Source organism: Chiloscyllium plagiosum, unplaced genomic scaffold (genome assembly GCF_037043375.1).
Source record: "Chiloscyllium plagiosum isolate Xiang-an unplaced genomic scaffold, Cpla_swu_hap1 HiC_scaffold_10, whole genome shotgun sequence".
Taxonomy (NCBI): Eukaryota; Metazoa; Chordata; class Chondrichthyes; order Orectolobiformes; family Hemiscylliidae; genus Chiloscyllium; species Chiloscyllium plagiosum.
Window position 1 is genome coordinate 98,170,680 of NW_028270148.1, and position 27,386 is coordinate 98,198,065.

Consider the following 27,386-nt stretch of genomic DNA (forward strand, 5'->3'; position numbering starts at 1 on the left):
GATGTTCGTACATCACATGAACTACAGTGGTTCAAGAAGGCAGCTCATCATTCTTTTTCAAGTCAGTGAATAACACCTGAATAATTCACTGTGCTGCATGTTTTAACAAAAAATCCTTTATCTTATACTGGTTGTTTGGTCTAATGTTCATCATAGACACACCAGTCCACCTTAAAAAGCCCCTTTTTCATTCACAATGCATAAATGTATATTTTTTTTGCAATGAAAATCCATCTCCCATATCTCAAGTTCTTAGTCCAAGACACTGAACAACAATTCATGCCCTACTCGTCCATTCCTAAATGGAAGTAGCTTTGCATCACCAGTAAATTGCATCACAATATTAACACTCCTTGGAACAGTAGAACCATAGCAGTTTACAGTGTAGAAGGAAAAAGATGATCTATCATGTCTACTAGTTTTTTTTTATAACTTGAACCGAAACAGACCACTCTATTACCCTAAACCCCTGAATTTTTAACAAGTTCTTTATTTTTACCTTAAAATATGCAACGGAGTTCAACCACTCTATGATCAAACATTTATTCATTCCAAGCTTTCCATTTAAATACATTATCTATGTATGCATTTGACATGCATATTACATGTCAATTCAGCCTTGGGTCTCCAAGCATGTTTCTTAAACAAAATTCTACAGTTGGAGGAGATGTTTCTTTATAAATTTGTTACAAGTGTTAAAATGATAGCACATCATTATAGAAAACATTGTATATTCTTGGGTGCAATTTTTTTTATTTTACCTCATACACTGTGTTCTATATGTTATGCAAATTTTTTATCCAATCCACAGTGAAATAATGAATGACATTGGGTTTTTTTTGTAAAATTTATAATAAATGCAAACTGATCTATGAAAGAGAACTTGTTATTGGAATTTCACCTAGATTTGTTCTGGGATCTTTTCTGTTTACTGATGTTGAATTTACTGGTGATGCAAAGCTACTTTCATTTAGGAATGGACGAGTAGGGCATGAATTGTTGTTCAGTGTCTTGGACTAAGAACTTGAGATATGGGAGATGGATTTTCATTGCAAAAGAAATATACATTTATGCATTGTGAATGAAAAAGGGGCTTTTTAAGGTGGACTGGTGTGTCTATGATGAACACCAGTCCCCGTCAAAAGTACTCTCACACCCCCAACTTATTCTCAAGAGGTGAAACTTGTGTGATTTAGCTATTCCTGCTTTTTGATAAACCCCTAAAAATGAAAATGCTAAAATCAAGGAAATCAAATTAAATGTTCCACTAATATGAAATACTTAAGAAGCATTTGTAACTTAGCAAGATTATTTGAAGCATCAACACCATTAAAATATCAAGGAAGGATGACATGACACTACATTTTGTTGGTATAAACTTGTAGAGAAGATTTGGCAGTGATCTCTGACCTAGTAAACATGAAGTAGTTACCAGGCATAATGGATATTACGCTACATTTGAAGGACATTAGATTACGTATCAGAAGAGCTTCAAGTGTAATGCTGATCAGTGAACACATCTGGAATTTGATGTTCAATTTCAAAATTGATTTGGATCCATTTATGGGAATAGCCAGGAATGATTCTTGAGGTTGGGAAACTAAATTAAGATAGTGATCAATCTTCATTGCAGAAAAGAATGCTGACTTAAAAAAAAAACGATGCTGTTTAACTTTGAGAGCACACAGAGGATCAGAGGATGCAAGGACACCATTTACAAGACTTCAAAAATTAGAAAAGTCATCTTTCTGTCTTGGGTTCGAATGAGCTTCTAGTGGAGATGATTTATTGATGGTCAGATAATGGTTGAGATAGGCATTAATGTAGCTTCCTATCAAATTTTTGACACTTAACAATGGTAATCATTTTTTCCAATTAAAGGAGTTTGCTGTTCTTGAATTCTAAATGGTGGCATTTGTATGGAGTAAAGTGTGTTTGGTGAATTGAGTTTTTTGAATAAATTCACTAATTGTTAACTGATATTGAATTATGTTAATATGTGTTGTCTTAAGATTTATTTATTAAGATTGGCCATCCAGACTGGTGGATTTTAAAGGAAGTTTATGCCTGGTATAATATGGAGAGAAGACTGAAAATTTGGAGCCAGGTCATCAAATTTTTAATGAATAAGTAATTAAATAGTTTGGTGGAATATGACTTCCACCGGTGGTGATATAGTTGCTCGTGCATGGGACAGCAGCTGGTCTGAATCAAATTGACCCAATTCTCCATATTGGGGTATAAGTATCTAATTTCCTTGCAAGGAGATTAGCTAAGATTCTTGGGTGGGTGAAATAGGTGGTGACATCTTAGTCTCAGTAGTGAAATGTTTCTTTTCTTCTTGTAAACAAGAAAAGAGTAAGGAAAAATCAAGAGCATGGAGTCATAGAGATGTACAGCATGGAAACAGACCCTTCGGTCCAACCCGTCCATGCCGACCAGATATCCCAACCCAATCTAGTCTGACCCGCCAGCACCCGGCCCATATCCCTCCAAACCCTTCCTATTAATATACCCATCCAAATGCCTCTTAAATGTTGCAATTGTACCAGCCTCCGCCACATCCTCTAGCAGCTCATTCCATACCCATACCACCCTCTGTGTGAAAAGTTTGCCCCTTAGGTCTCTTTTATATCTTTCCCCTCTCACCCTAAACCTATGCTCTGTAGTTCTGGACTCCCCGACCCCAGGGAAAAGACTTTGCCTATTTATCCTAGCCATGCCCCTCATAATTTTGTAAACCTCTATAAGGTCACCCCTCAGCCTCCGACGCTCCAGGGGATCATCCCCAGCCTGTTCAGCATCTCCCTGTAGCTCAGATCCTCCAACCCTGGCAACATCCTTGTAAATCTTTTCTGAACCCTTTCAAGTTTCATAACATCTTTCCAATAGAAAGGAGACCAGAATTGCACGCAATATTCCAACAGTGGCCTAACCAGTGTCCTGTACAGCCGCAACATGACCTCCCAACTCCTGTACTTAATACTCTGACCAATAAAGGAAACCATACCAAATGCCGCCTTCACTATCCTATCTACCTGCAACTCCACTTTCAATGAGCTATGAACCTGCTCCAAGGTCGCTTTGTTCAGCAACACTCCCTAGGACCTTACCATTAAGTATATGAGTCCTGCTAAGATTTGCTTTCCCAAAATGCAGCACCTCGCATTTAGCTAAATTAAACTCCATCTGCCACTTCTCAGCCCATTGGCCCATCTTGTCAAGATCCTGTTGTAATCTGAGGTAACCCACTTCGCTGTCCACTACACTCTTTTGGTGTCATCTGCAAACTTACTAACTGTACCTCTTATGCTCGCATCCAAATCATTTATGTAAATGACAAAAAGTAGAGGGCCCAGCACTGATCCTTGTGGCACTCCACTGGTCACAGGCCTCCAGTCTGAAAACCAACCCTCCACTGCCACCCTCTGTCTTCTACCTTTGAGCCAGTTCTGTATCCAAATGGCTAGTTCTCCCTGTATTCCATGAGATCTAACCTTGCTAATCAGTCTCCCATGGGGAACCTTGTCGAACGCCTTACTGAAATCCATATAGATCACATCTACTGCTCTGCTGTCATCAATCTTTGTTACTTCATCAAAAAACTCAGTCAAGTTTGTGAGACATGATTTCCCATGCACAAAGCCATGTTGACTATCCCGAATCAGTCCTTGCCTTTCCAAATGCATGTACATCCTGTCCCTCAGGATTCCCTCCAACAACTTGCCCACCACCGAGGTCAGGCTCACTGGTCTATAGTTCCCTGGCTTGTCTTTACCACTCTTCTTAAACAGTGGCACCACGTTTGCCAACCTCCAGTCTTCTGGCACTTCACCTATGACTATCGATGATACAAATATCTCAGCAAGAGGCCCAGCAATCCCTTCTCTAGCTTCCCACAGAGTTCTCGGGTACGCCTGATCAGGTCCTGGGGATTTATCCACCTTTAACCGTTTCAAGACATCCAGCACTTTCTCCTCTGTAATCTGGACATTTTGCAAGATGTCACCACCTATTTCCCTACAGTCTATATCTTCCATATCCTTTTCCACAGTAAATACTGATGCAAAATATTCATTTAGTATCTCCCCCATTTTCTGTGGCTCCACACAAAGGCTGCCTTGCTGATCTTTGAGGGGCCCTATTCTCTCCCTAGTTACCCTTTTGTCCTTAATATATTTGTAACAACCCTTTGGATTCTCCTTAATTCTATTTGCCAAAGCTATCTCATGACCCCGTTTTGCCCTCCTGATTTCCCTCTTAAGTATACTCCTACTTTCTTTATACTCTTCTAAGGATTCACTCGATCTATCCTGTCTGTACCTGACATATGCTTCCTTCTTTTTCTTAACCAAACCCTCAATTTCTTTAGTCAGCCAGTGTTCCCTAAAACTACCAGCCTTCCCTTTCACCCTGACAGGAATATACTTTCTCTGGATTCTTGTTATCTAATTTCTGAAGGCTTCCCATTTTCCAGCCACCCCTTTACTTGCGAACATCTGGCTCCAATCAGCTTTTGAAAGTTCTTGCCTAATACTGTCAAAATTGGCCTTTCTCCAATTTAGAACTTCAACTTTTAGATCTAGTCTATCCTTTTCCATCACTATTTTAAAACTAATAGAATTATGATCGCTGGCCCCAAAGTGCTCCCCCATTGGCACCTCAGTCACTTGCCCTGCCTTATTTCCCAAGAGTAGGTCAAGTTTTACACCTTCTCTAGTAGGTACATCCACATACTGAATCAGAAAATTGTCTTGTACACACTTAAGAAATTCCTCTCCATCTAAACATTTAACACTATGGCAGTCCCAGTCGATGTTTGGAAAGTTAAAATCCCCTACCATAACCACCATATTATTCTTAGTTAGCTGAGATCTCCTTAGAAGTTTGTTTCTCAATTTCCCTCTGATTATTGGGTGGTCTATAATACAATCCCATTTAGGTGATCATCCCTTTCTTATTTCTCAGTTCCACCCAAATAACTTCCCTGAATGTATTTCTGGGAATATCCTCCCTTAGCACAACTGTAATGCTATCTCTTATCAAAAATGCCATTCCCCCTCCTCTCTTGCCTCCCTTTCTATCCTTCCTGTAGCATTTGTATCCTGGAACATTCAGCTGCCAGTCCTTCCCATCCCTGAGCCATGTTTCCGTAATTGCTATGATCCCAGTCCCATGTTCCTAACCATGCCCTGAGTTCATCTGACTTCCCTGTTAGACCCCTTGCATTGAAATAAATGCAGTTTAATTTATTAGTCCTACCTTGTCCCTGCCTGCCCTGACTGTTTGACTCACGTCTGTTCTCAGCTGTACCTGTCTCAGGTCGATCTCTTTCCTCACTATCTCCCTGGGTCCCACCTCCCCACCTTACTAGTTTAAATCCTCCCAAGCAGTTCTAGCAAATTTCCCTGCCAGTATATTAGTCCCCTTCCAATTTAGGTGCAATCCATCCTTCTTGTACAGGTCACTTCTCCCCCAAACGAGATTCCAATGATCCAAAAATGTGAATCCTTCTCCCATACACCAGCTCCTCAGCCATGCATTCATCTGCTCTATCCTCCTATTCCTGCCCCTCACTAGCTCGTAGCACTGGGAGTAATCCAGATATTACTACCCTTGAGGACCTCCTTTTTAAATTTCTGCCTAACTCTCTGTAATCTCCTTTCAGAGTTTCAACCTTTTCCCTTCCAATGTCGTTGGTTCCAATGTGGACAACGACCTCTTGCTGGCCCCTCTCCCCCATGAGAACATTCTGCACCTTCTCTGAGACATCCTTGATCCAGGCACCAGGGAAACAACACACCATTCTGCTTTTTCTCTGCTGGCCACAGAAACATCTGACTGTACCTCTGACTACAGATTCCCCTAACACAATTGATCTCTTGGAAGCCGACGTACCCCTCGTTGCATTATAGCCAGTCTCAATACCAGACACTTGGCTGTTTGTGCTACGTTCCCCTGAGAATCCATCACCCCCTACACTTTCCAAAACAGCATACCTGTTTGAAATGGGTATATCCACAAAAGACTCCTGCTCTAGCTGCCTACCTCTCTTACCCTTCCTGGAGTTAACCCATCTATGTGACTGTGTCTGAGACTTTCCCCCCTTTCTATAACTGCCATCCATCACATACTGTTGCTGTTGCAAATTCCTCATCACTTCTATTTCTCTCTCCAACCGATCCAGTTGATCTGATAAGATTCTCATCCAACAGCATTTATGGCAGATATAATCCGCAGTAACCCTTAAACTCTCTTTAAACTCCCACATCTGACAAGAAGTACGTATCACTGTAAAGGCCGTTTTTGCTCCTTCACAATCTACAGACCCAGAAAATAACACCATGTTATTCCTCTACAAACACTGCCACAGGTTAAATTAATAGCTATGGCTTTATATTTTAAGTTTAATCAAGAGACTTATCTCCAAAAACATATAATCAAGAAAGAATCCACTGTACCCACTACTGCAGGCTTTCTCTTGGACAGACTTAAAACAACAATTAACTTATCTGATTCTGTGCTGTGAACTTTGCCCAACAGTTTCTCCAAGATCAGTTGTGAATTTCATTGTTTGTTAATTTTCCCAGATGCACTCTAATGTCCACTGATACATGAATTCAAACAGCAAAGGCAGTAACTGTGCAGGTTTTCTCTTTTTTTCTTTCTTTCTCTCTCTCTCCTGCACTGTCCTCACCATGTGCTTCCTTTGTCTGCTCTTCTCCCTTTTAAACTGCTGTTGTGTTGACTTTTTTTTTCCAAAGTTCCAAAACAATTCAACAGCATATAAAACAGTAATTGATGCTCCTGGAATTTGAGGAAATCACCTTCAACACCTAAAATACCTCAAAAAAAAAGGAGCAGCTCTTACAGCCAGAAATTTTTCCCGTCCTCCATCTTGGATTACCCAGAATACATAAGTCCAGTAGTGAGGGATAAGTGTATCAACTGGTGTGGTTGATGTACGAAATATTCAAATTGGAAACGAAACCATTTGACCTTGCAGTTAATTTAAAACATGTTCGAGGAATACAAAGCATGCAAAAGCTTTGCAAGATTAGGCAGGCCAAGACAGGGTTGTGATGAATCCGAGCAAAACAAAGTCTGTTAAATAGTCTTCCTAGTAAGATAGTTGAGGTAGTGCTAAACTGGTCTACTATAATGTGTATGTGAAACTTCTATTAGAGTTGTATTAAAATACTTCAGTTTCCTACAATCCTAAATGATAGGATTATAGCACCATCACCAGGGTTTGGAATGGACAAAAAAAAAGTTCATGCTTTGAAAACTTTATAAAATTCAAAGGTAAGAAAAAAAATCTTGCAGGTAGTTAGAGAGAGAGAAATGTGACTCCCTTTCTCAAAGAGAGACCAAAGCAAGCAAGGAAATTACAAACCATTTGGTTTAGTGTGAAATTCATGTGGTGTACATTAAAGATTAGACCATAAAGCATTTGAGAAACAAGTTGAACAGGATTGGTCAACATTGATTTCTTAAGTGCAGCTGTGCTTAAGCAACCTTGCAAAGTTCTTTGAATTGACCAAGGATAGATTAGGGAAGTACAGTGGAAGTGGTTGCACAATTTTTTTTTTGATTATCATTGGATGAGAGTGGAAACACTTGCAATGTAGGCAAACATGACAACCAATTTGCAGCAAGGCCCCACAAGTAGTAGTAATCCAAATTATCAAGTAACCAGTTTCACGCTAGTATAAGGATGGAATCACAAGGTGAATTCCACTTCTTGAGTGAGGTGGAATCTTTAATGTTAGCTGGAACAGGCTTTCAGTTTTCACCTTTTGCCCAAAAGATGACACCTTGAATAAAAGTGCTTGTTCACTACTCACTACTGCATTGAAATGTTGATATAAGTTTGTGTGGTTGATGACTGCGGTGAGATTTGAACCCATGACCTTGTAAGGGTATGAGTACTACTCACTAAACAAAGTTGACATTTAGCATATAATTAGAATTAATTTTGAGGGAAGACAAGCAATTGCTTGCAAGTTAAACAATCTCTTTGAAGTGATCATTTAAAAGTATGCTAGATATCTCACTAAAATATCAATTTAGATTTTGTTTTGAACTGTCATTCATGAGATTTTATGTTTACCAAATTTGTGCATGATCACACCAGTCAATATGCTGCAGTAAACCTGTGGTAGATGCCAGGAACTGAACTCCCAGTCCAAGGCTACATGTGAGCAACAAGCTTAAAAAAGCATCTATTTACTTTGTGGTTTCCAGCTGCTGCCTGCTGAATCATTATGTTGGGGAATGGAAACCTTGGCACAAATTTTAAAACTAAAGAAAAACTGGAGCTACATAGCAGAATATGATGGGTTTCAGTCACCCTGTTTGGATAGTTTACGTATCATAGGCTCAATTATAGAGATATACAGCACGGAATCTGGAACATTAACTTCTATTTAAGTTAGTTAAACAATTTCTGTCAAAATCAGTGTGGACTGTTGGAGGCCTTCATTTGAATTGCCTTCTACACTTAAGTATGTAAGAAAAAAATTAAGATTGCATCAAGCAAATTTTCACCCCATCACTTTAAAATCCAGGCAGTTGAAGTTTGTGGGTGAGGAACAATGTAACTTTGACCCTGTGTGGGAGACCTTCTTTATTGACAGCATGGGGTTTCTACTAGTGTTGCTGAGTGTGTGGTAGGAGCAGTGGTCTTATGTTTATCTGATGGCGTGGCAAGTTTATCTTGAGCTTTGAACACTGGGAAATGTTCTCTTTCCTTAACCATGTGACTTCTCAGGTTTGGGAGACCAGGGGTGGAGTGTTACTGCCAACATGACAGTGCTGCAGGAGTGATTCAACTGCAATTCTTGATTAATGAGGTAAGTTATTTAGAGTTTTGTTTGAGGGATTTGGATGATTTGGAAAAGTTCTGAATGTTTCACATTTATTTGAAAGCATATGAGAGTTTGAGATGTATTGCAGCAGATCCATTTTTAATTGACATTTGTGTCTGTCTTATTGTGTAGTTTGAGTAAATAAATCTCAAAACGAACCAAAATGGTTATCTTTAGCATGTTAAGTATTGTTTTTAAAAAGCTGTTGTATGAATGCAAGAAATTATAATTTTCCTGCAGTTTTAACAATGGTAAGTTGATGGGTCAAAAATTATATTTGCTGTAGCGAATTGAATTGAAATTTTCTATTTGCTTTTAAATGACCTGAACTGTGGATAATTCCAAATTCATGGCCTACAAACTGTATTTAAAAATTTGGCAAAATTGTTTCCTTTAAAGTTCTGGTACATACATGACAATCTTGCTACCTCTGCATTAACTAGTCTCAATTACGAATAAATAAACATAGACCTGCTGATCATGAAATGTGAAACAAAAACAGAGCATACTGAAGAAACATAGGTCTTGACGCATTTGTGTAGAGAAAAACAAGGCTAGGGTTTTGAGTCCAGTGACCCTTTGTCAGAACTGACAGTAGCTGTCAAAAGGTGGTATTTATGCAAATGATGTGGTGATATGAATAGAAGGCATAAAGATCGATGCTAAAGAGAGGGAGAAAGAGAAAAGGGGATAGGCAAGCAGAACTGATAGAGAGAGAGAGAGAAATGCTAAATAGGATGCAGCTGAGGAGTGTAAATAGCTGAAAATGGATTGGTTGTTCAGAGACCCTGGTTCTTGCTTTCCACCCCATCAGCCTCCATACCCAAAGGATCATCAGTTGCCATTTCTGCTGACTCCAGTGGCATGTCACTACCAGACATAATTGCCTCCCCTCCCTAGTCAGCATTCCACAGGGACAGTTCCTGCACTCCTCCTCCACTAAACACCCTACATCCCAATGGCAATTTTTCATGCAATTGTAGAAGGTTCAACAGTTGCCTGTTTAGCACCACTTTGCACATCTAAGATGCCAGACATCATCAAAGTGAAGCAAAAATTTACCTGCACTACACTGAATCTTGTCTATTGTATTCACTGCTCACAATGTGCTTTCCTGTACGTTGGGGATATGCCATGCAGACTCGGTAACCTCTTTGTCGAACACATACATTCAGTCTGTAAAAATGACCGTGCTCCTGGTTGCCTGCCATTTCAACGTACCACTATTTCTGTACCAACATTTTTGTCTCAGGCAAAGCTCATTGCAAGCTGGAGGAAAAAAGCAATACATCTTCTGCTTAAACTAATCTTCAGGACTTGACATTCACATTCTGAAATTGTAAAAGTTAATGCCATGCTCCATCTGTTACCTACCACCATGTCCCCAGGTGTCCTGACAATGAGATGAGTACTCAGACTTTTACCATTGCTTCAAAAGTATCAAATTTATATTAAAACCTATTGAATGCTTTCAGGCCACCATATTTACTAAAAATGGCAGTCTTAGCTTGAAAACTAATTCTTTTAAAAACTGCTCGCATCATTTCTTTCCCAAACAATCCACCTTTGGCTCATCCTTGCTATCTCATGAGCACATATTCTTATCTATTTTTTTGTGAGAGATAGTATTTATTTGACTCCTCAAAGCAAAACTTAACAATCTCTGGTTATGCTACCTAAAATCTGTTTCTGAGAGCTCCACTTATCTGATAACTAATGAGCTTTCCCAACAGAATCGGGAAGTAAGTGGTTCAAAATTCAGGCACAGTGCCTCACCTTGATCATTATAAAGCTGCATAAAAGCAAAAAGTTTTTGAAGAATCATATTGTCCAGGACTTTAGGAAGAACTCCCTTCTTTATCTTTGAAATAGCATTGTAGGGTTTTTTAAAAAACTCTGCCTGAGAAGACTCATTTTGTCTTGAATTAAAGTAACATCTGGAAGGTGGCAACTCTGATCTGCAATACTGCTTTGATTATCAATCTAGATTTTTGTTTACTCACATCTCTGGAGTGGAAGTTGAACATTCTACTTTTTGACTAGAATTGAAGGTGCTGCAACCAAGCCATGGGATGCTGACACTATCAAAGGTACGAGGGCAGTAAACCAGCACTGCAGTTCCACTAACATAACAATTAAGATGCCCTGTTGGATTAATTGTAGAATGATATCGGCAGACACAAATGAAGTCGTGGTGATAAGTGCTTGTTGGGGCATTCTTCCTAAACTCAACTGGCTCATCAGTCTTTTGAGATAATACCTTCACTTGAGCGTGTGAGTGTATATATTTAACTATCTTTGGTATTAAATTGAACAAACCAAACTGTATGTAGCTGCCAAAAATCTATGGGTTCTTGTCATGCATGTAGCAGATCTTTTTGACCTATCAGGTGATTTTACCACACAAAGATTTTCTTTGAGAATTAGTCAAGCAGAAATGCATAACCACATTCTGGGCAACTTCTGAATACTTGTTCCAGACTTTGAGTCAGATTGGACATGGTATGTCCGACTGAGTTGAAGTTTGCTTTATGCATTAACTTTGCGTGCATTGGTTTTATCCTGAAATCTACAAAATATGTAAATAAGGAATTCATTGGAGGAAAAAGCCCTCATCAGCGTTCTATCGAATTAAAAAAAAAAATCCATTTCAGCACTTCAGGAAGTCACAAAGTGCTTTATGTCCAATGAAATGCTTGCAAAATGTTGCAACAATTATAATGTAGGAAATCTAACAGCAATTTGCAGTCACCAAAATAACGAGCACATAATCTTGATGTGTTGGTTGAGGGGTAAATATTGACCTGGATTTTTGAATTGTCCTGCATTTGTTTGAAGTAATGTGATGACACTTATTTTGTTACATCCACTTGACAGGACTGATGGGGCTTTGATTTAAGAATATGAAAAATAGACACAGACCATACAGCCCCTGATGTCATTCAATTTGGCTGATTTCTGCCTAAACACCGCTTTCCTCTCTGCTCTGCATGTCCTCAATTTCCAATGTCTTCAGTCTTAAATATATACTCAATGTTGGAGCTTCCATTACTCTCAGGTATAAAATTCTGATGGTTCTTGATCATTTCAGTGAAGAAATTCCTGCTGTACACTGTATTAAACAGTGAATCCTTTATCCTGATATTGTGCTGAGTTTTCTGCATTCTCTGGCTATGAAAATAAATTCTTTGCCTACCTTGTCAAGTCCCTTCAGAATCTTGTACTTTTAAGGAGGACCTCTCATTCTTCCAAACTCAAGCAAGTACAGGCCCAACAGAGAGCATTTTGGTGCAACTTTACCATTCTTCCTTAGATATGAAGACTGAAGACTGCAGTCCAGGTGTGGTCTCACAAAAACCTTATACAGTTGTAGCAAGACTTCATTATTCGTTATATTTCAATTCTCCCTGTAATAAAGGCAAACCTGTCATTTGATTTTCAAATTACTTTCTGTACTTGAGTGATAATTTTGCTCCTTATAATGCACCCACGTGTGTCTCAACATCAACATTTGCAAGTTTAAAATAATTACCATCTGCCACTTTGCTCACTTATTTAGCCATTGTTTTCTCTCAGCATTAGTTTCCACCTCGTTTTGTTTCATCAGCAAACTTAGACGTAATAATCTTGGTATTTTCATCAAATAATTAATATAGATTGTAAATATTTGAGGCCCCGGCAGTGAACTTTCAAAGCAGTCCATTAGTTACAGCCTGCTACCTTGAAAATCCCTATATTACCCCTACTAATTGTTTCCTGTGCATTAACAGTTCTTCTGTTTCATCATAGATTGCCTCCAACACATTGAGCCCTTATTTTGGCAGGGTTCAGCACTTCCACAGTACTGCACCAGAGTGTCGACTTTGATTATGTACTCATCTCTGGAGTGGTCTTTGAATTCATGACTTGCTGATTCCAGAGACTATTGACTTAGCCACAGCAAAGACTCTAGCTAAGTTCTTTCTGACAGATGAATCAGAAAGGGTGCTCATCAACAGTCCAGTAACTCCAATAGGATGTATTGTTTTAATATTGCAGTATGCTACAAAAAATGTTTAGGTCAATAAAATTAAAACATCACCTTCCTCCAGGTGACATCCTACGCCTACTTTCTCCAAACTCCTGTTTGTTTCCCATGTTAACTTGGAAAAGTTAGAGATGAAATGGGTTTTAAATAAGGATGTGTGGGTCAAGGGTGAAAGGCTTTTCTGTCTCAATATTGTACCTTTTTACATGAATTGTAAGTATGTTTGCTAAATTTGCTGAAGGCACAAGGATACATAGGAAAGTAAGTTGTGAAGAGGACATAAGTGGTTTACAGATCGATTAAGTGAGTGATAAAAGATGGAATATATTGTGGGAAAATGTGAAATTATCCTATTTTGCAGAAGAATAAAAAAAATCAAAATATTGAGAGATTGCAGAACTCCGATGTGCAGAGGGATCTGGGTGTCCTTCTGTGCAAATTGCAACCCATATAGTTCTTCATAGTTGAAATGCTGCAGCCATTGCAGCATCCTGATGACTCTCCTGCATCCCTTCCTGGCACACTCCCCTGCCACCACAGAAATTGCAAAACCTGTGCCCACACCACCTCCCTCAAGGCCCCAAAGGAGCCTTCCACATCCATCAAAGTTTTACCTGCACACCCACCAATATAACTTATTGTATCCGTTGCTCCCGATGCGGTCTCCTGTATATTGGAGAGACTGGACGCCTTCTGGCAGAGTGCTTTAGGGAACATCTCCGGGACACCTGCACCAATCAACCCTACCGCCCTGTGGCCCAACAATTCAACTCCCCCTCCAACTCTGCTGAAGACATGCAAGTCCTGGGCCGCCTCCACCGCCGTTCCCTCACCACCCGATGCCTGGAGGAAGAACGCCTCATCTTCCACCTCAGAACACTTCAACCCCATGGCATCAATGTGGATTTCACCAGTTTCCTCATTTCCCTTTTCCCCCCACCTCACCCCAGCTCCAGCCTTCCAGCTTAGCATCGCCCTCATGACCCGTCCTACCTGCCTGTCTTCCTTTCCACCTATCCACTCCACCCTCCTCTCTGACCTATCACCTTCATCCCCACCCCCCATTCACCCATTTACTCTTTGCTACCTTCCCCCACCCTCCTCCCTGACTTATCACCTCCGTCCCCATCCCCATTCACCTATTGTACTCTATGCTACTTTCTCCCCACCCCCACCCCCCTCTCATTTATCTCTCCAATCTGCAGGCACTCTGCCTCTATTCCTGATGAAGGGCTTTTGCCCAAAATGTTGATTTTCCTGCTCCTCGGATTCTGTCCGACCTGCTGTGCTTTTCCAGCACCACTCTAATTTGCAAACACACCAAAGTCCCTCTCGTCCTCTGTACACCCAGGGTCCTCCTGTTTATTGTGTAGCCCCTTGCCTTGATAGTCCTCTCAAAATGCAGCACTTATCAATTTTCAGTATTAAGCTCGTATCTGCCACTGTTCTGTCCAAATGACTAGCCTATATCCTTTTGTAGTCTAAAACTTTCTCTTTCACCAATTTTAGTGTTATCTGTGAATTTCAGTAAATTCTCACATCTGAATTATTAATGTACACTACTAAGAACAAGGCACCCAGTACTGAACTCTGTTGTACACTGGATGTAGGCTTCCAGTCACATAAACAGCCTTAAACCAGAGCCCTCTTCTTTTTACCACTAAGCCAGTTTTGGATCCAATTTGCTCTGGATTCCAGATTGCCTTCCTAACCAATCTCCTAGGCAACACTTTGTCAAAAGCCTTACTGAAGTCCATATAAACATCATCAACTGTACTACTTGATATTGTTGTATTGGGTGCAAAATGATTTTCTCTGCTCAGATGCTGCTTGACCTGCTGAGATTCTCCAACACACTTTTTATTTCAGCTTTTACTTTAAGTTAAAAGGAAGGTGTTGCTTTGGTGAGGGGGCTGGGTGATAGTGATTGAGGAGGATAGCAAAGTAACAATCGCTTTGATGGATACCTGATCAAACAGGAAAAAACAAAACAGTGTAGGTAACAGTGCATTAAGTGCAATCTGGTTAGATAGTTATTTGAAACAAAGAGCGATAGTAGTACTAGAGAATTTATCTTAAATCAATTTTATACACGTTTGGATTAGATACCAGCTTCCTGTGGGACATATTACTTGTGAGAAGGTATAACAATGGTACTTTTAAAAGCAAACTGTGACCGGCTTGAATGAAGAGAATGTTCTTTATCCCTAGGGCAAGTTAGAATTATGATTAGTTGTGAACGTTGAAACTATTCCGTAATGAGTTTTCCAGGGTTTCTTTTAAGCTAGCAAAAGTTTGATTTTTTTTTTGCTTCTCTCCAGAGGTAATCAGATTAAACATGGGGTGAACATCAGGAGAGGTCTCACAATAGTTATGCAGGGCAAACCTTGAATACTGTTTCATTGTCTTTTTGTATATTTAGTTGTTGAAAGATATATTGTATTTTCATTTTCTTCAGGGAGCCCTTGTGAGTGCCTTGGCAGATGATACCTTGCATCTCTGGAATCTACGTCAGAAAAGGCCTGCCATACTCCATTCTCTTAAATTCAACAAAGAAAGGTAGAATGACTTTGATATTATTTTTCCATCTTGGCATTGTACTCTATGTAATTGTGTCCATTTTATACAGCTTGTTTTGAATATTTATTTCAATAGTTTGAGATTCATACTTTGCGGTTTATTTCACTGGCGGTAGCACCATAAGAAATAGAAACATGAATAGGGTGGCATGGTGCTTCAGTGGTTAACACTGCTGTCTCACAGCACCAGGGACCTGGGTTTGATTCACAGCCTTCAACGTCTCTATTTCAAAACCTGTCTGCTTCCTATTTTAATACTTTGATCTAACCTCCACAATTCTCTGGAGTGGAGAATTTCAGACATTCATTACCCTCTGGGAGAAGAAATTCATTTACATTCCAGTTTTAAATGAGTGTCCCCTTATTCTAGAACTACATTCCTTAGTTCAAGGTTCTTCCATCAGTGGAAACATCTTGTCAACATTTACCATGTCAAGCCCCTTCAGAATTTTGTATGTTTCAATCAGATCACTCTTCATTCTCTTAACTAATAAATAAGGGCCTAATCTGTTTAGCTATTATTGATAAGTCAAACCCTTCAGTCTAAGAATTAGATCAACGAATCTCATTTGAACACCATCCAATGCCAGTATGTCCTTTCTTAAATACGTGGATTAAAACTGTGGTCTTGCAAGCACCCAGCACAGTTATAACAAGATCTTCTTATTTTTAAACTCTAATCATCTACCAAGAAATGCCAAAATTCTATTTGCCACTTTAATTACTTGCTGTGGCTGCATGTTAACGTTTTGTGTTTCTTGCACAAGAACAGTCAGATTCCTCTCTATTTGGATATTTTGGAATCTGTCTCCATTTCATTAATAGTATGCCTTTTGTTTTTCCTACCAAAGTTCATGACCTCAAACTTTGCTACACTTAACTCCATCTGCCAAATTTTTGCTCAGTCTCCCAAATTATCTATTTTCTTTTGCACATTTCTTATGTCCTTATCACCACATGATCTCCATGTTGTTCTCCAGTGAACTCTGGAATATTTAGACCAATATCTCCATTATCTCTGCAACCTCTTCCTTAAAGCACGAGGATGCAGGCTGTCAAGTCATGGAACATAAATGGTGACTTGTCTGCCTTCAGTCTCATTAGTTTATCACGTACTTTTTCACTTGTGGTAGGGACAGTTAAAAGATCTTTCCTCTGATTAGCAGTTTTCTTACCAGCTATCTTTAAGATATTTGATATTTTCTACCATGAAGACCGATGCAAAATATTGGTTTAAATTATCCTTGTTGTTCCGTTATCAATTCCCCAGTCACACCTTCCAAGGGTCCCAGACGCATTTTAGCTATTCGTTCTTTTTATTTAACCATAGAAGCTCTTCCTGTGTGGTTTTATATTTTGTGCGACTTACTTTCATGATCACTTTTCTGCCTTTCCATTACCTCTTTAGGCCTCTGTAGGTTTCAAACAATTCTAAATCCTCTGGTCTAACAATAGTTTTTTGCCACTTTGTTTGCCTTGGTTTTAATTGGACACACTCCTTGACTGCCATTGTTAATCATGGAGCATTAATCCTTCTTACTGAGTTGAAACTTTCAACTTTAAAGTTTCAACTTTGATCTCCAGCATCTGCAGACCTCACTTTCTCCTCCTTCTTACTGAGGCCTTTTTAAATAGAAAACGTTTTGATGAGTGTTGTGAAGTATTTACTTAAATGTTTGCCACTGGTCATCTACTGACGTTTCCTGCTTTAGACCTCTTTCTTCATATCTCTGAAATTCCCCTTATATAGAATGAAGATACTGGTTTAAGACCTAAGTTGCTGTCCCTCAAACTGTATTTGAAGTTCTATCATGTTATGATGTCTACCCTTAGAGGATCGTTAACTATGAGATCTGTTATCAATTCTGTCATTCCACATTGTTAGATCTAAAATACTTTGTTCCTGGGTAAGTTGTGTAATGTGCATGGAATTCTGCAGGGGCTTATAGACGACAATTACCCAAACTGATTCATTAACCAGAGGATACTGGACTTGAGATTGTTGGTAGAAGTATCAGAGGGGTGTGAGGGTTTTTATACAAGTTATATTCTGAAATGCACTGCCTGCAAATGCATTTGAAGCCAATTTAGTTATTATTCAGAAGGTTTCATTGTTGGCCTGGTTTGCCAAGCTGGTAGGTTTGTTGGCAGATGTTTCATCGCCTTTCTAGGTGACATCATCAGTGTTGTGTTGCCTCCTGTGAAGCGCTACTGTACTGTTCCACTTTGAATTGATGTGGTTCTGTTTGAGCTGTTTCCAGTTGGTACTGGTTCCGAGTTTTTCCATTGCAGTGATTTGTATATCAGGTCCAGGTCAATGTGTTTGTTGATAGAGTCTGAGGAAGAGTAACATGCTTCCAGGAATTCCCTTGCTGTTCTTTGTTTAGCCTGTCCTAGTATTGTTGTGTTGCCCCAGCCAAACTCCTAGTTCTTGTCCATGTGTATGGATACCAGATCATGTTGCTAGGTTGCTAGTTGATGTTCGTGGATGCGGGTCGCTAGCTGTCTGCCTGTTTATCCTACACGGTGTTTAGTGCAGTCGCTGCATAGGATTTTATAAATTACGTTTGTCTTGAGCATAGTGGGTATCGGGTCCTTTATTCTGGTGAGCTACTGTCTGAGTGTGGCTGTTGATTTGTGTGATGTTAAGATCCCTAGTGGTTGGAGCAATCTAGTTATCAATTACAAAATGTCTTTAATATATGGGAGAATAGCCAGTATGTTGGGGTGTGCCTTGTCGTCTTGGTGTTGCTTGACTGCCAGGCATCTGCAGATGTGGGAGTATCTGTTTTTAGCAAAGACTTTGCATAGGTGTTCTTCTTTCTCTCTACAGTTCCAAGAAGGAATTGCATATATGGCTGAAAAGGGGGAGGGTGACATGATTGTGTGATAATATCAATGGGCTACTAATCCAGAGATCCAGACTAATATTCTGAGCGTATAGATTCAACTCCTCCGGCCACACATGGCTGCTGGTGGAGTTTGAATTTAATTTTAAGAATTATAAAATTTCTGGAATTAACAGCTAGTCTCAACAGTGGGAGCCATGAAACTATTATTTATTGATGTGAAAAACCCATTTGATTCAGAAATGCCCTTCAGGGAAGGCAGTCTGCTGTTCTTGCCCTGTCTGGCCTACAGTGACTCTAGAGTCTAGATTAGAGTGGTGCTGGAAAAGCACAGCAGGTCAGGCAGCATCTGAGGAGCAGGAAAATAGATGTTTCGGGCAAAAGCCCTTAATCAGGAATAGAGGCAAGGTGCCTACAGAGTGGAGAGATAAATGAGGGGGGGGGGGGGGGGTTAGTGGTGGGGAGAAAGTAGCAGAGAGTACAATGGGTGATTGGGGGTGGGGATGGAGGTGATAGGTCAGGGAGGAAGGTGGAGTGGATAGATGGAAAGGAAGATAGGCAGGTAGGACAGGTCGTGAGGGCGGTACTGAGCAGTGAGATGGGGGAAGGGGAAATGAGGAAACTGGTGAAGTCCACATTGACGCCATGGGGTTGAAGTGTTCTAAGGCAGGAGATGAGGCATTCTTCCTCCAGGTGTCGGGTGGTGAGGGAGCGGCGGTGGAGGAGGCCCAGCCCCTCGCACAGTGGGTGTCTCTTAACTGACACCTGAAATGGCTCAACTTGTCAAACATTTAAAGAGCAATTGGGGATGGGCAACAAATGCTGGCTTTACTCGTGATGCTCACATCTATAATGAAATTAAAACAGGGAATTTTGTGTGAAGGGCTTTCGAAAAATTGCTGGAAAAGAGAAACTAATTGGATAAGTCTTTCAGAGAGGTGGTGCAGACATTATTGTGGCATTGTTCCTTGTGTTTTTAAATGTACGATCTCTTTCATTTCAAGTAGCCATTAAATTAGATTGAAGCTGCACTGCTTTTAAATCCTGCCCTCTCATCCACTACTTATTGTCCAAGGTAAACAAGAGTGACACAAAGGGAGGTGGAATTGGAAGGGAAAGTCATTCCCAGGCCACACTTGCGTGCTGTGAGACGCATGCCTAAGTAGCAATGAAAGCAGATATCTCCCTCAGCCACAGGTGGTATCTATTCCCTTGAGACTTGGGGGAGGGGGGGGGAGAGAGAGAGGTGTGGAAAATAACAAAGACTAACTCCCCATCGCTCTTGAGGGAATGTAGGTGATGCATGTGGGAAGACAGGATGCCTGTAGTTCAGTAATGTTGAATTATTGAGAATGCAGATAGTCACAGACCTAAATATTTTTAGTTGGTTTTCCTGTTCCTTGGAATATCATTAGCTGCAAAGCAACCACTAGATTATAGGAACTATAGATAATTTTGAACCAGACATTCTCAATGGCAAATATTTTTTGACCTTCCAGATAGATAAGTTTTATTTCTGTTCTTTGCTTTTGCACAGAACAAAATGGAAGTTTACTTTTTAAGTTGATCTCATTGATATTAGAAAATGTTACTTGTACACAAATGTGGTAGCCAGGAATCCTGTGTGTGTCTTTACCCTTTGAGAGTTGTTATAAAACTGAGGTTTTATGTCTTACCTGTCAGTTTAATTTTTCTTCCCTTGTGCAGAGGCTAAGGCTTATTTACTCATTGATCAAATTTATGGAGATATCAGGAAGCTCTAAAGTTGAAAGGTTGATACATTTTCCTCAAACTGGAAGAGCAGAAAATGAGTTGGCAACAAAGTAGAATAACTGCGTATGATATCCAATGAGAATACGCAAGGAGAGTCATAGAGATGTACAGCATGGAAACAGACTCTTCGGTCCAGCTTGTCCATGCCGACCAGATATCCTAAATTAATCTAGTCCCTTTTGCCAGCCTTTGGACGATTTTCCTCTAAACCTTTCCTATTCATGTTCCCATTCAGATGCCTATTAAATGTTGTAATTGTACCAGCCTCTGGCACCTCATTCCAAAGACTGATCACCCTTTGCAAGGAAAGGTTGCCCTTGGGTCCCTTTTTCTAAATTTTTTCCCCTCTCTCCTTAAACCTGTGCCCTGTAGTTTTGGACCTCCCTATCCTGGGGAAAAGACCTTGGCTATTTATCCTATATATGTTCCTCATGATCTTATAAACCTCTAAGGTCATCTCTTAACCTTTGTCTGAGGGGAAAATAGCCCCAGCCTATTCAGCCTCTCCGTATAGCTCAAATCCTTCAACCCTGGTAACCTTTTATAAATCTTTTCTGAACCCTTTCAAGTTTCACAAAAGCCTTCCTATAGCAGGGAGACCAGAATTGAATGCAGTATTCCAAAAATGACCTGACCAATGTCCTATACAGCTGCAACATGATCTCCCAACTCCTATACTCAATGCACTGATCATTAAAGGCAAATATGCCTTCACTAACCTGTCTACCTGCAACTCTACTTTCAAGAAACTATGCACCTGTACTCCAAAGTCTCTTTGTTCAGCAACACTCCCAGGACTTTACCATTAAGTGTATAAGTCCTGCTAAGATTTGCCTTTCCAAAATGCAGCACCTAACATTTATCTAAATTAAGTTCCACCTGCTGCCACTCAGCCCATGTGATCAAGGTCCTGTTGTACTCTGAGGTAACCTTTTTGGCTGTCCACTACACTAATAATTTAGGTGTCATCTGTAAACTTACTAACCATACTTTCTATGTTCACATCCAAAGAATTTACATAAATGACAAAAAGCAGTGGATCCTGGTGGCACACCGCTGGTCACAGGCCTCCAATCTGAAAAGCAGCCCTCCACCACTACCCTCTTTCTTAAGCTGGATAAGAGTAACCTCCATAGATTTTGATTTTAAACTTTCTTGTGCTGTGCAACTGCAGATGTAGTCTTACTTTAAGCCAGATTTGAAATGCTGAAGCTATGAAGCCTTTGAAGAGTATGTTTGCTACAAGTTTTGATCCAAGAGTGCATGCTAGATTAGTTCTTGCTGCCCACAGTGCATGTAACATCAGTTTTTTAAAAAAAAATACAGACTCTTGATTGTGGAACATTCAAATTTAGAGCAGCAGTAGGTCATTTGATACTTCATACCTGCTTGTCATTTAATGTGATCATGGCTGATCTGATTGTTGTCTCTACTTTTCCTGTCTATTCCCTATACCTTTATTATCTTAACTGAGTTTGACAGAGACCCCTGTCAGTGCTGAAGAGATCAGTTTGACACGAACGGCCAATGGTTTTTCATGGTGTCAGTATTCAAGTTTTACTTAATTAGGCATTCAGACCCTAGATGTTATTTCACACCCCTATTAATTATGCCCTACTGCAAATCAGACAGCTAGCTTTGAGTCTTGAATACCGATCCTGAGTACTAAGCTGTATTCCGAAAACTGATTTGTATTTCCCAAAACACAAATGGGGAATAGTCTTCCAAATAGTGATCTTTAGTGATCCTGAAGAAGGGCTAATGCCCGAAACGTCGATTCTCCTGTTCCCTCGATGCTGCCTGACCTGCTGCGCTTTTCCAGCAACACATTTCCATCAGTGATCTTTAGTACCAAACCCAGTACTCTTATTGAATATTAGATTTTGCTCTGAGCATGGCACTGCATACTGGACTATGTAGAATTTACTGATCCTGTCTACCGAACAATATTGTGAAAACTGAACATCAGTAGCAATTTGTATCCCAAGTAAAAATCCCTCCAACCGCAAAATATCCTCAGCATGGAGCCCATACCTTTATTGTCACTTCATATGGACCACCAACCTCCAAGCACACACCAAGCAGTGCTAATTAATATCCATTCTAATCTTGAGAATGAGTAATGAACACATTGGGCTGCACAATGGCTCAGTGGTTAGCACTGCTGCCTCGTAGCACTTGGGACCAGAGTTTGATTCCAGCTTCAGGTGACTGCCTGTGTGGAGTTTGCACATTCTCCCCGTGTCTGTGTGGGTTTCTTCTGGATGCTTCAGTTTCCTCCCATACCCCAAAGATGTGTAGGTTAGGTGAATTAGCGATACTAAATTGCCCAAAGTGTTCAGGGATGTTTAGGTTCGGTGCAGTAGTTAGAGGTAAATGTAGAGTAATAGGGTAGGGAGCTGGGTCACTCTTTTGGAGGGTTGGTGTGGTCTTGTTGGGCCTAATGGCCTGTTTCCACACCGTGGGGATTCTATGATTAACAGATTGCAGCAGTTACAAAAATCGTTCTGATATTTTCTCCATTACAGTACTCAGATTTTATATCCAGGGCACTGTACAGATGTTGAGGTAATCTGTGACACTGGTATGGATGTCGGGTTATCTCCCAAGTGCACATAATAAAAAATTAAACTGTATCCCATGAAACAGATCAAATCCTAGTATTGCATTGTAACTGGTGTATTAATACTGACTGTTGGACCTCTCTCCTGAGCATTGTGACTGAATATTGGATCCTTGTCCAAGTGCTGGAATTGTGTAACAGACTGCATTGCAAATACCAAGTCTGAGTAATTTTCCTGAGCATTTATTTTATTTACCAGACCATACCCAGTGCTCTGGTACTGAAAGTCTCAACGAGTCTAGAGTATTAATGCTTGTGTTGGACTGAAAACAAATAGCAGATTGCATACAAAATAAAGATCCTGCATACGAATTCTGAGTAAAAGATTCCATGAACTAAACGAGAAGATGCAACGTTATCCAAATATGCTACTAATTTATTGTATCTTATTTCAACATTTTGATCTTGAATACTTGAAAACGTTCAGAGCACTATTCATGCATTGTATGCCAGGCATTCCTACCAAATATCAGATTTTATCCATATTAGTGATCCCAAGTACTATTATCCTCTATACCAGTTCGTCTACTTGTATATGAAATTACATACTGTGTACTGGTCCCCAATAGCAAACAAGTTGGTATTGAGTATGGATCCCAGGTACTGTTCCCCATTCGGTGTCCAAGCGTCAAACCTCATCCAGAGCATTGGTAAATGAAAACCAGATCTGTATTCACAGTATGGACCTGGAGTTTTGAGCTGAGCACCAAAATTAATTTTCAGATGGTTCCCATTATTTTGTATGATTAACAGACTGTACTCAGTGCATGTTCTAAGTAACAAATCCCGAGTACATACCCTGAATAAGGATCTATAATCTTCAGGAAAATATGGATCATATAATCTTTATACTGTAGGCTATCAGACTATATCGTGAGTCTAATTCCAAGTACTGATCAAGTACAAAAATTCATCCCAAATATTGAGCCAAGTTGCAAACTGTGTCCTTAGTACCAGTCTTATCCTGGGTGTTATCTTGAATGTTGGACTACATCCAGGCTGCTGTAACTGAATATCAGCTAGGACCCCGAGTATCTGGAGTACAAGACATAATCATAGGTACCAAGCGTTGTTCTAGAGTACTAAATTATATCTAAGTATTAGAATGCATTATTCCCCCTCATTATTAAAACACCCTTTAAATGTAAAATTCATATTATGTCTGTGAAAATTGGTCCTTTAGCTAAAAAAAAGTTGTTGTTCCGATATTGGGTCATAATCCGAGTACAGGCATAGAATATATAACCATAATCTGAGTACTGATCACAAGGAGCAGACGCTGTCCTGACTATTGATGCTAAGTACAAAATCTAACTGAAGTAGTAGACTTTTCCTCATGTACTAATTTAATAGACTTTCTTGTGTGTCAGTCTCAGTTACGGACTTGAATATGTTTTCCCAGATCAGAGTGTGTCCAGAGTCTTGTTCATGAGTGTTGACACAGAATACTCGATCCGATTTCATATTCCAAGTAGCGTTATCATCCATCCTTCCTTCTGAAGTCCTCGAATGTGTGGTTGCCTCCAAAGTCTGTGCCCATCCTTCTCAGTTTGATGCTGAATCCCTCTAGTCTGCTTTCTGCAATAGCAAGCCATCTCTTCTCAAAGCCAGCCATGATATTGTGTGACAAAGGCAAATTTGATCCCTCTCCTCCCTGACTCATATGCAACTTTTGACATGGTTGACCATATTTCTCTCCTCTGACACTGTCCCACTGTTGTCCGGCTGGATGGGACTGCTCTGACTTATTTCTTTTTGCAAGTATGGAAACATAGAAACAAAGATTAGGCATAACTATTCAACCCTTTGAGGCTGCTCAACCATTCAATGTGATCATGTTTGATACTCTATATCTTAATGCCATACTCCTGCTTTCTTCCCCTGATCCTTAAAGCCTAAAAATACCTTTAAACACCCTCAAAATCTTTCTTTTTTAAAAAAAAGCTATCTTTCTTGAATATGTTCAGAGCCTTAGCCTCCATGGCTTTCATGGTAGAGTGTTTCACAGATTCACTTACTACCCTCTTCTCAATTGTAAATGGTCGACCCATATCCTAAGCGTATCATCTCCTTGATTCTCGACTCCCTAACAAGGGAAAACATCTTCGCTGCTTCTTGTTTGTCCAGCTGTTTAGAATCTTAGACGCTTCAATCAGATACCCTCTCATTCTTCTAAACTCTGGCTTGACTGGCGTGTCTTCTGGAATCTCTCCTCACAGGGTAGTCCTGCCATCCTTGGTATCGACTTAATGAACCTTTGCTGCACTTCCTGTTTATGGCAAGTGTGTCCTTTCTTGGGTCAGGAGATCAAAACTGCATGTAGTACTCCAGATGTGGTCTTTCCAGGGCGCTGAATAATTGCAATAAGATATCCCGACTTCTGAACTCAGATGCTCTTGCAATGAAGGCTAACATACTATTTGCCTTCCTAATTGCTTGCTTGCTTCTCGAGGAGAAAGTGAGGTCTGCAGATGCTGGAGATCAAAGTTGAAACTTTATTGCTGGAACAGCACAGCAGGTCAGGCAGCATCCAGGGAACAGGAGATTCGACGTTTCGGGCACAGGCCCTTCTCATTCCTGAAGAAGGGCCTGTGCCCGAAACGTCGAATCTCCTGTTCCCTGGATGCTGCCTGACCTGCTGTGCTGTTCCAGCAATAAAGTTTCAACTGCTTGCTTCTCGACTTTTACTAACCAGTTAACAAGGACATCCAGATCCCTCTGTGAATCCACACTTTCAATATTTCACCATTTGTATAGTGTTGCTTTCAATTTTTTCCACACTAAAGTTAAACCATGTTGCACTGTGTCTGCCATACATTTTCTCACTCACTCAATTCACCGAAATCACCTTGCAGTCTCTTTTTAACTTTAAATGCTCAACCCTCCCAGTGTTTGTATTATCAGCAAACCTGGAAATGTTGCATCTGGTCCTTTCATCAGGTCATTTAATACATTTTGGTGGGACCCAAGCACTGATTACTGCAGTTCTCCATTCCCTCCCACTTGGCAAAGACCAATTTATTCTCAGTCTGTTTCCTATTCGTTGACCAAATCATGATCCATCGCAATTTAATGCCCCCATCCCATGTGGTTTAACTTTGCTCACTAACTTCTTATGAAGGACCTTATCAAGAGCCTTCTGAAAAATCTAAAGACACCACATCATATTCTCCTTTAACTTGTAGTTAAATCCTCAAAAATCTCCAGTAGAGTTGTTGAGCATGATTTCTGTTTTGTAAATTCATGCTGACTGTTGCTATATTCCAAGTGGTTTGCAAATAAATCTTTTATTATGGCCTCCAGCATTTCCCCTACATTGTGTTTTTCTTTCTACCGCCCCTCTGCCCTCCGGCCCCCCCCCCCGCCCGCCTCTGCCCTCCGGCCCCCCCCCGCCCCCTCTGCCCTCCGGCCCCCCCCGCCCGCCTCTGCCCTCCGGCCCCCCGCCCTGCCTCGGCCCCCCCCGCCCCCTCTGCCCTCCGGCCCCCCCCGCCCCCTCTGCCCTCCGGCCGCCCCCCCCCCGCCCCCTCTGCCCTCCGGCCCCCCCCGCACCCTCTGCCCTCCGGCCCCCTCCCCGCCCCCGCCCTCGCCCCCCGCCCCCTCTGCCCTCCGGCCCCCCCCCGCCCCCTCTGCCCTCCGGCCCCGCCCCCTCTGCCCTCCGGCCCCCCCCGCCCCCTCTGCCCTCCGGCCCCCCCGCCCTCGCCCCCTCTGCCCTCCGGCCCCCCCGGCCCCCCGCCCCCTCTGCCCTCCGGCCCCCCCCGCCCTCGGCCCCCTCTGCCCTCCGGCCCCCCCCCCCGCCCCCTCTGCCCTCCGGCCCCCCGCCCCCTCTGCCCCTCCGGCCCCCCCCCCGCCCCCTCTGCCCTCCGGCCCCCCCCCCCCGCCCCCTCTGCCCCTCCGGCCCCCCCCCCCGCCCCCTCTGCCCTCCGGCCCCCCCCCCCCGCCCCCTCTGCCCTCCGGCCCCCCCCGCCCCCTCTGCCCTCCGGCCCCCCCCCCGCCCCCTCTGCCCTCCGGCCCCCCCCCCGCCCCCCCTCTGCCCTCCGGCCCCCCCCCCCGCCCCCTCTGCCCTCCGGCCCCCCCCCGCCCCCTCTGCCCTCCGGCCCCCCCCCGCCCCCGCCTCTGCCCTCCGGCCCCACCGCCCCCGCCTCCTCTGCCCTCCGGCCCCCCCCCCCCGCCCCCTCTGCCCTCCGGCCCCCCCCGCCCCCTCTGCCCTCCGGCCCCCCCCCTCTGCCCTCCGGCCCCCCCCCCGGCCCCCTCTGCCCTCCGGCCCCCCCCCCGCCTCCCTCTGCCCCTCCGGCCCCCCCCCCGCCCCCTCTGCCCTCCGGCCCCCCCCCCCCGCCCCCTCTGCCTCCGGCCCCCCCCCCTCCGCCCCCTCTGCCCTCCGGCCCCTCGGCCCCCCGCCCCCTCTGCCCTCCGGCCCCCCCCCCCCGCCCCCCTCTGCCCTCCGGCCCCCCCCCGCGCCCCTCTGCCCCCCCCCCCCCTCTGCCCTCCGGCCCCCCCCCGCCCCCTCTGCCCTCCGGCCCCCCCCCGCCCCCTCTGCCCTCCGGCCCCCCGCCCCCCGCCCCTCTGCCCTCCGGCCCCCCCCCTCTGCCCTCCGGCCCCCCCCTCGCCCTCCCTCTGCCCTCCGCCCCCCCCCCCTCTGCCCTCCGGCCCCCCCCCGCCCCCTCTGCC

The 27,386-nt window shown here is 42.4% G+C and overlaps 1 protein-coding gene across 7 annotated transcripts in view; it reads left to right on the forward strand.

Annotated features, from left to right (window-relative positions):
- stxbp5a (syntaxin binding protein 5a (tomosyn)) overlaps nt 1-27,386 on the forward strand; it is a 243,691-nt gene that overhangs the window by 26,828 nt on the left and 189,477 nt on the right. For all 7 annotated transcript variants that reach the window (XM_043696459.2, XM_043696460.2, XM_043696462.2 and 4 more), the window contains exons 3-4: nt 8,774-8,855; nt 15,356-15,456. In XM_043696459.2, coding sequence (XP_043552394.1) covers nt 8,774-8,855; nt 15,356-15,456 — 183 coding nt within the window. The remainder of the gene's footprint in view (nt 1-8,773; nt 8,856-15,355; nt 15,457-27,386) is intronic.